The sequence below is a fragment of the Plecotus auritus genome (assembly GCF_963455305.1).
Source record: "Plecotus auritus genome assembly, chromosome: 9".
In the NCBI taxonomy this organism is placed as follows: Eukaryota; Metazoa; Chordata; class Mammalia; order Chiroptera; family Vespertilionidae; genus Plecotus; species Plecotus auritus.
The window spans coordinates 20,530,448-20,539,797 of record NC_137783.1 but is presented as its reverse complement, the minus strand read 5'-3'; the positions used below and the strand labels follow the sequence as shown (position 1 = coordinate 20,539,797).

The 9,350-nt window shown below is 44.2% G+C and overlaps 1 protein-coding gene across 1 annotated transcript in view; it reads left to right on the top strand.

The window, feature by feature from the left end:
* ABCC2 (ATP binding cassette subfamily C member 2) overlaps nucleotides 1-9,350 on the top strand; it is a 71,464-nt gene that overhangs the window by 37,623 nt on the left and 24,491 nt on the right. Inside the window, exons 18-19 of the mRNA XM_080641799.1 lie at nucleotides 952-1,119; nucleotides 4,604-4,784. Of these exons, the coding sequence (XP_080497925.1) occupies nucleotides 952-1,119; nucleotides 4,604-4,784 (349 nt within the window). The remainder of the gene's footprint in view (nucleotides 1-951; nucleotides 1,120-4,603; nucleotides 4,785-9,350) is intronic.

The following is a 9,350-nucleotide window of genomic DNA, read 5'->3' as shown; positions in this document are numbered from 1 at the left end:
TAATTTGTTTAGAAATCCCTGATTATTACATATTTGGGATGTTTTCATCCTCCTTCCTGTTAAAAACAAAATTAAACCAAGTGAATTTGAAGGTCTGATTGACTTCATTATTTATGAATGGGCAGAATCCCATCTAGCAACTTCAAGGGCACTCCAGGTGTTATTCAAAAATAGAAGGAAAAAAAAGGGTGGGGGAAGAAAGCTATTAGAAAAAAAAGAAAAGAAATTAATTATTGGGGGGCACCTGGACATCTGTGTGTGTGTTTTGTGGTTTTTTTGTTTGTTTGTTTGTTTTTGTTTTGTTTTTGTTTTTTTAGAGGAAGAGACCAGGGAAGGGTTTTATCATGCAGAAAGCCTCTTCTTTCTGGTGCTGGGGTGGGGGTGGGGCTGGGGTGGGGGTGAGGGTGGGTTGGGGGTGGAGAAGGCCCACATGACAGATTACCTCATTGGCATTGCCTAGAAAATGTCACACTGGTTGACTAAGTGTTTCTGGGAGAGGCTGAAACAGAAATTAGCTGAAATATTACATCTAGGTTCGGTGTTCTGGGCTTTAGCACAAGTGACACCATTTGGGCCTGTGGTTCTCTCTTGAACAATCCCCATTACTAAAACTGCCTATAGCAGTCTTTGGGGACAAGGATCTTGACATGTTAGAAGATCTGTGAAGAAACAGCTCTAGAGTGATTGTGTTAATTAATTCAACAACACATTTACTATGCACCTATGTGCCAGAGAAATTATACAGTAGAAAATGGTAAGTTGGGCCTGCCTTTAATTATTGGGCCAAAAGGGTTTTATTTGAATTAAAGTTACTTTTTGTATAAAGGAACTTGAAGATTTGTAAGCCCTTAATACCTTATTGAGAAACATCTCTTTCTTACCCCTCCTCATTAGCCTCCGTGAAGGCAGGACTAGGACACAGTGCTTAATAGAATTGAATTTCTTCTTCAGGGTATAAATCTCAGTGGGGGTCAGAAGCAGCGCATCAGCCTGGCCAGAGCTACCTATCAAAATGCAGATATCTATATTCTGGATGACCCCCTGTCGGCCGTGGATGCTCACGTGGGAAAACACATTTTCGATAAGGTCTTGGGTCCCAATGGCCTATTGAAAAGCAAGGTGAGAAATCATTTAAAGTGACAAAGCCATGAGGTATGTGTTTCGGGGGCACACATCTAGGTCAGCTGCAGTCCTGAAGCTGATTTCCTTATTTACCTGTCCCCCTGGGCTGCTGAGGAGACAGTGTCAGACTGGTCTTCCAGGAGCTAAGCCCATAAGGGCTCCCATCTTGAGGTCACGGCAAATTCTAGCTTATTCTGTGGCTTTGACATTGAGCCCATTGGGATGATAGATTATGATAGAAAGCACTTTGAGACCTGTGGTATAGTAAGAAATAGTTGGTTTTTGGTTTCAGTTCCTGGCACAGAGCTCCTAACCTTGGAATTTCCTGAGTGTCTTTTGTTATTCATAGTGAGCCCCTTTAGATAACACAGAGTCTATGCTAATAAGTGACTTAGTATGTAAGTCTGATAAGTCTATGCTAATTAGCTCCCCTATCCCAATAGGACCAGGCTGTTCACCAGAAAAACCAAGTGATGGGAGGATTGAAACTTTTAGCCCCACCCACCAGATTCTGGGGTGGGGGAGGCAGAACTGGAGATTGGGTTATAAAAATTCTTAAAAAGGAGGTTCAGAGAGCTCTGGATTGGTGACACATTAAGGTGCTGGGAGGGTGGTGCCCCTGGTGAGAACTGGAAGCTTCACATGCACACGCCCTCATACCTCACCCGATGCATCTCTTCCATTGACTGCTCTTAGCTGTATCCTTTATAATAAACTGATAAACATAAGTACAGTAAAGTGTTTTTCTAGCAAATTGTTGAACCTGAGGAGAGGTCTGTGGGATCCCTGATTTATAGCTAGTTAGTCAAAAGGATGGGTGGCTCAAGACTTGTGACTAGTATCTCAAGTCAGGGCAGTTTGTGGGATTGAGCTATTAAACTGTGGAGTTGGTACTAATTCCAGGTAGTTAGTGCCAGAATTGAATTGAATTGTTGAACACCCAGCTAGAGTCAGAATTAGTTGGTGTCAGAAAACACCCCAGAGGACTTAACAACTCACCTTCCAAAGGGACCCAGGTTATCCTTCAGGTATCAAAGCTATGCTCTGAGAAGGCACTTTCCTGGAACCCTTGCAGTATGTAGGACACTATGCCTGGAAGGATGACTCAACCTAAACATGGAAATAAAGCTGACATTTCTTGAGTAATTATTTTGTCCCAGGCCTGTGCTAAGTGCTTTGATTGCATTGTTTCATTTGATCCTCAAGATACCACTGTGAGATAGTACAGATAAAGTGGCCAGAGCAAGTCACTAGAACTGGTCATGGATGAAGATCAGGCTTTTGTTACCAGGGGCAAGTTAGCACATTTGTCCAGACACAGTGGACGGAATGGGAGAGGAGCTGGCAGAGCCCTTGAGGGTTTGAATGTGCTCCTCATCAGCAGCAAGTGTAGAGTGGGGGCTGTCAATAACATCTCCTCAGCACTAAGCAGTAAGACTGTTCCCTTTAAGATTTCTGGAGTGTCACCAGTCAGGATGGCAGGGGCTGCTGTCCTACTGAGATTTTTGCTTCTCTGTTGGATCAGTGAGTCACAGGAGCTCACGCTCCCTCCTGGTCCTGGTCCTGACTTTGGTCCTTAAGGTCTCTTGGCTCCATTCATTAATGAACTGAATACCTGCCCTGGACCTGGTTTGTTTCAAAGCCTGGGCATGCATAGGTCCCTGCTCTCAAGGAATTTACAATCTAAGGGGAAGACATGCAGAAAAACAAACAATAGTATTATAATACAAGAATTATTTTGATGGTGTTCTACATAAACTACAGTGGAAACATTGGAGTAATACCCAAATTTTGCCTGGGGACCCAGGAAAGGCGCCCAGAAGAGCTGGCTTTGAGCTGAGACTTGAAGAATGAGTATATCCTGGGTCTTCCAGAGAAGAGGGACCTAGTGTCTGCAGGTCTGTGTTGCAGACAGAGTCAGTGGGTTTGGGTTTTCCCTCCAGAGGCTCTTCTCAACCCGTTGGCCCCTATCTGAGCTTCATTAATGACCCATAAGTGTTTGTCTTCCTTTGAATGGAATCCCTGTTTCAGTAGTCATGTGATTTATCAATAGACAGCAATACAAGGAATGTCATATCCCACACCAGGGAGGACCTGGGCCAAAGACAAAGTTTCTTGTTACACAATGTCACTAACATGCTGAAAGAGTCTGGGAAGTTTGTTTGTTTGTTTTTAAGGTATCTTTATTGATTTCATAGAGGAAGGGAGAGGGAGAGAGAGATAGAAACATCTATGATGAGAGAGAATCATTGATCGGCTGCCTCCTGCATGCACTCCACAGGGGATCCAGCCCGCAACCCGGGCATGTGCCCTGACTGTGAATCAAACTCTGACCGTCTGGCCAAAACCGGTTTGGCTCCGTGGATAGAGCGTCTGCCTGCGGACTGAGAGGTCCCGGGTTCGATTCGGGTCAGGGGCATGTGCCTTGGTTGCGGGCACATCCCCAGTGGGGAGTGTGCAGGAGGCAGCTGATCGATGTTTCTCTCTCATCGATGTTTCTGGCTCTCTATCCCTCTCCCTTCCTCTCTGTGAAATATCAATAAAATATATTTTTAAAAAAACTCTGACCGTCTGGTTCATAAGTTGATGCTAAATCACTGAGCCACACTGGCCGGGTTGGGCAGTTCTTATTAGCTCAGTTCCTTAGCTGGTTAGCAAAAGGGGTAATTGGTTAGCTAGTTATTTAGTTAGTTATGTCCCATGACATTCCTAAGCCAAACTCCTGGCTACCCAAGAAGCTGGAAGAGAATGTGTGTAATGCACACCTCATTGTCTCTATAAAAAAATCTCCAATTATATCCACAATGACAGAAATCTCTCTCTCTCTCTTTTTTTTTTTTTTTTCAGGAGTCTCATCTTACACAAGGGTCAGGTTTTAGGATGAGGTGCTAGGAAAAAAAGAGAAAGTAACAGAGGCCAGTTGGTCAGGGCCACATTTTGAAGCAAAGCCCCGTGGTGAATTGAGTCATCTGTTTTTCCGTCTTTAGAGTAGGACAAGGAAGGTGGTGGACACAAGGTTATCAGCTGTGGTGCGGTGTTTCTTCCTTTTCTGCATCCTGCACGGAAAGGGAGAAAGACAGGTTCCTGAGGGGAGGAGCTGGGGGTTAAGAAATTAGAGAAAGAAAGAGACAAGAGACAGAAATAGATTCAAGCTGGGTGCCGGGTGGCTTCCTGTCCTCTGATAGAGAGACAGTCACATTCACCTCAGACAACCCAGCATATTTATTGGTTTCCAAAAGGGATTTTATGATAAAAAGGAGTTTCAGGTGTGCCCAAATCCTATTCATCAGGATCTGAGTAAGCTCCTTAATTTGGGTGGGTCAAGGTCCTTTTTGTTCCTCATTCCAAGTACATGGAATCAGTACTGATAACAGGATTCTGCCAGTGCCCTTGGGCTCAGCTGAATAAGAATTAAAAAAGCATCCATGTGCCTTCCCAGATGGCCCTCTACAATCAGCACAATTTACTGTTATTTTTACAGACTCGGCTCTTAGTTACACATAGCCTTCACTTTCTTCCCCAAGTGGATGAGATTGTGGTTCTGGAGAATGGCACCATCTCAGAGAAGGGGTCCTACCGTGCTCTGCTAGCCAAGAAAGGACTGTTTGCTAAGAACCTGAAGACATTTGTAAAGCAGACAGGTCCTGAAGGAGAAGCCACAGGTATGTAAGGACAACTGGAACAGGGATAGAATTTGGGAATGGCAAGGAATGGAAGTAGTAACCCAATATCTACCTCCTGAACTGCTCAGTATCCAGTGAACTAGGTTTGAATGAGAATTACCCAGAGATCCAAAATCTGTTCTGTGTTTTGTGTTTCTGTAAAGAAGCATAGACATAGAAACTCTATCCCTGAGCCGAACTGGAGGTTCATCCTGCCTATCTGGTCTTTGACATGTAATCAAAGGGCACACTTTGGAAGGGTGTGACTGGAGGTTTGGGGTGATCAGCCCTTGTGGAAGAAACACCAGTGGCACAAAGGGCCCACTTTTAGTGATACCTTGCTTTAACTGCTCTAAGTCACACATCCCACCCCACCTTCCACCAAATCCATTAAAACAACTCCTGGACAGCTTCATAGGCTAATATTAAATCCTTGATAAGTGTACTGCTAAAGTCTTGATAAGCCCTAACAAAGGAATCTTGACTAATAAATAAAAAACCATTGGGTAGGGGAGAAACCAAGATGGCGGCATAGGTGAACACCTAAACTGCTGCCTCGCACAACAATACCAAAACTACAGCTAAAAGACAGAATGGACATCATCAAGAACCACAGGAAAGCTGGCCAAGTGGAAATTCTACAACTAGAAGGAAAGAGAGGGGCACATGGAGACTCAGAAGAGCTGCAAAAGGCTGAGGTACGGAGACACGCATGCGGAGAGGACGGGCGGCTGAGTGCCTGGCTAGCTTTCTCTAGCGGGAGAGAGACGGAAGCTCCCGACTGCACTGAACCCCAGTTCCGGGCAAGACCCTGGGTTCCCAGACTCATACGGGGCAAGTCTGGACTGTCAGGAAAAGAGAGGAGCACACAGAAACTCAGGGAGCCGCTAAAGGCAGAGGTCTGGAGGTGAGCGCGCGAGTGCGCGCAGAGAGGACTGACCGCTGAGTGTGCTGCTGGCTTTCTCTAGTGGGGGGGAAGACGAAAACTCCCACTGCGCTGAACTCCAGTTCCAGGTGAGAATCTGGGAATCCAAATTCATTGGGGGAGAAACTGGACTGTCTGGCAGCAGGCAAAACTCGAGGGCGGCTTTCTCTCAGAGGTGCTTGCAGCGATTACCGAGGGACACTGAGACCCAGAGGCCTCTTAGGGCAGGGCTGACGTGAAGTCAAGGCTGTCTGCTCAGCCTTGAGACTCCGCCCCATCCAAGCTGAGCACAGAGGCTTTGGCAATTTTGCAAGTCTTGTCTCATAAGGCTGTCTCCAGCACAAAAGTTCTCCCGGTGTAGACACAGCTGATCCTCACAGCCAATTGGCCTGGAGGTCAATCCCTCCCAGTGATACCAACAACAATCAAGACTTAACTACAACAAGACTGTACACAGAGTCCACAAAGGGGTGCACCAAGAGTGTCCACTTCAGGTAACTGGGGAGACTGAGCCACTGGGCCATATAGGACACCTAGCATACAAAGCTACTCTACCAACTCAGGGAAGCAGTGAAAATGTGGAGACAAAGAAACAGATCACAAACAAAAGAAATGGAGGAAAGCAAATGAATGGATATAGAGTTCAAAACCACAACTATAAGGTTTTTCAAGAATATCTTAGAAAAGGCCAATAAATTTAGCGAGACCCTCGAAGATATGAAAAAGGACCAGCTAGAAATTAAACATACACTGACTGAAATAAAAAATATTATACAGAGACCTAACAGCAGACTAGAGGAACACAAGAATCAAGTCAAAGATTTGAAATACAAAGAAGCAAAAAACACTCAACCGGAAAAGCAAAAAGAATCCAAAAATTTGAAGATAGTGTAAGGAGCCTCTGGGACAACCTCAAGCGTACCAACATCAGAATTATGGGGGTGCCAAAAGAAGAGAGAGAGCAAGATACTGAAATCCTATTGGAAGAAATAATGACTGAAAACTTTCCCCACCTGGTGAAAGAAATAGATTTACAAGTCCAGGAAGTGCACAGAACCCCAAACAAAAGGAATCCAAAGAGGACCACACCAAGACACATCATAATTAAAATGCCAAGGGCAAAAGACAAAGAGAGAATATTAAAAGCAGCAAGAGAAAAACAGTTAATTACCTACAAGGGAGCACCCATAGGGACTGTCAGCTGATTTCTCAACAGAAACTATGCAGGCCAGATGGGAGTGGCAAGAAATATTCAAAGTGATGAATAGCAAGAACCTACAACCAAGATTACTCTACCCAGCCAAAACCGGTTTGGCTCAGTGGATAGAGCGTCAGCCTGCGGACTGAAAGGTCCCAGGTTCGATTCCAGTCAAGGGCATGTAACTTGGTTGCGGGCATGTAACTTGGTTGCGGGCACATCCCCAGTAGGAGGTGTGCAAGAGGCAACTGATCGATGTTTCTCTCTCATCGATGTTTCTGACTATCTACCCCTCTTCCTTCCTCTCTGTAAAAAATCAATAAAATATATTTAAAAAAACAAAACAAAACAAAACAAAAAAACGTTTAAAAAAAAAAAAAAAGATTACTCTACCCAGAAAAGTTATCATTTAGAATTGAAGGTCAGATAAAGAGCTTCACAGATAAGAAAAAGCTAAAGGAGTTCATCACCGCCAAACTAGTATTATATGAAATGCTGAAAGGTACTCTTTAAGAAGAGGAAGAAGAAGAAAAAGGTAAAGATAAAAATTATGAACAACAAATACATATCTATCAACAAGTGAATCTAAAAATCGAGTGAATAAAAAATCTGATGAACAGAATAAACTGGTGAATATAATAGAATCAGGGGCATAGAAAGGGAGTGGACTGACAATTCTCAGGGGGAAAGGGGTATAGGAGGTGTGGGAAGAGACTAGACAAAAATCGTACACCTATGGATGAGGACAGTGGGGAGGAGGTAAGGGCAGAGGGTGGGGTGGGAACCAAGTGGAGGGGAGCTATGGGGGGAAAAAAGAGGAACAATTGTAATAATCTTAACAATAAAGATTTTTTAAATAAATAAAAAACCATTGGGTGTTTTGAACCAGAAAAAAATCATGGTAGTTGCATAGTTTAACTCACAGTATTACCACAGAAATAGCCCCTAATACCACCACCATCGGGGTCACCAGTTAGCTTCCATCAGTAATGGAGCCCTGTTCCCAAGAACATTGGGTAGTCTTATGCATAGTTCTGGGTATTCCCTTCAGGTAGCAGTTATCAGCAGAAGGTCAAAATTGAGAAAGCAAGATCTGTAGGGCGCTGGGCCACTCCAGAAGTCAGTCAGTAGAGAGAGCTGACAGAGCCTGCAAGTGGGAGCATATTTAGGCTTCAAGGTCAAGACAAATGATGGTTTAAAACCATGCTGGGGGCACAAGAGAAGGAAAAAGAGAAGACCAGGAAGACTGTACGCCTTGGAGAGACAAGGCAGGAACAAAGAAAAGGATGGTGTGCATGGTGGGTATCCAGAGCCAGCCCAGGAGAGTGAGGCAGGGATACTAGGAACCAGCAGAAAGGAAGGGGTCAAAGCTTTCCATCAACCTTTATGTGCTCCATGGACTGGCCTGGAGAAAACAAAAAGCACATGCCTGGGAGTTAAGGTCCAAGCAAAGGTCAGTGTAAGATGCCCTCTGAGTTACTGTTCTGATCACCAATCACCCTGACCTGGACAGTTTTACTATGCCAATTATAGTTTTTCTATTTGCTTGAATCTGAGTTTTGTATTCTGTTATATACCCCCATGGGTGGATGACCTCTTTGAAGAATTATATCTTTGATGTACAAAGAATACTTTGCAAAATATCTCATTAAGCTCAGGTCCTGGTAAACATTCATAGGCTAATGCTGAGCAGTTATGTAAGCCCCGGTGCCTGGCAAGCTGTAGTGCTGGTTCTGGAACTTGAGGCACAGACCACAAAATGGAAGAATGAGGGGAAGGGTGGGAGGACAACGTGATCTGTATTAACATTGGCTCTATTAGCTTCCTAACTAGCTATTGGAACAAAGCACTACAAACTGGTTGGCTCAATCAACAGAAATTTGTTGTCTCACAGTTCTGGAGCCTAGAAGTCCAAAATCAAGGTGTTGGCAGAGTGGGGTCCTTCTGAGGTCTCTGAGGGAAGGACCTGCTCCAAGCCTCTCTCCTAGCTTCTGGTGGTTTGCTAGCAATCCTTGGCATTCTTGGCTAGTAGACACATCCCTTCGCTATCTGCCTTCGTCTTCACATGGTATTCTCCTTTATGTACATTTCTGCGTCCAAATTTCCCCATTTTTTATAAGGACATCAGATATGTTGGATTAGGGGCCCATCCTACTCCAGTCTGACCTCATTTTAACAACTAATTCCATCTACAATGAACCAAATTCTGAGGCAATGTGGATTAGGATTTCAAAATATGAATTTTTTTTTGGGGGGGGGGCAGTCACAACTCAATCTATAACATCTATCCTCTGTTGTAGCAAAATTTATGTGCTTCCCCATCCCAACATCCCCAAAAGTCTTAATTATTCCATTATCAGTTCTAAGTCCAAAATTTCATCTAAATGCCATCTCAAAATCCTGATTTCATCTCTAACTCACACAAATCCACTGTGGTTGAGAC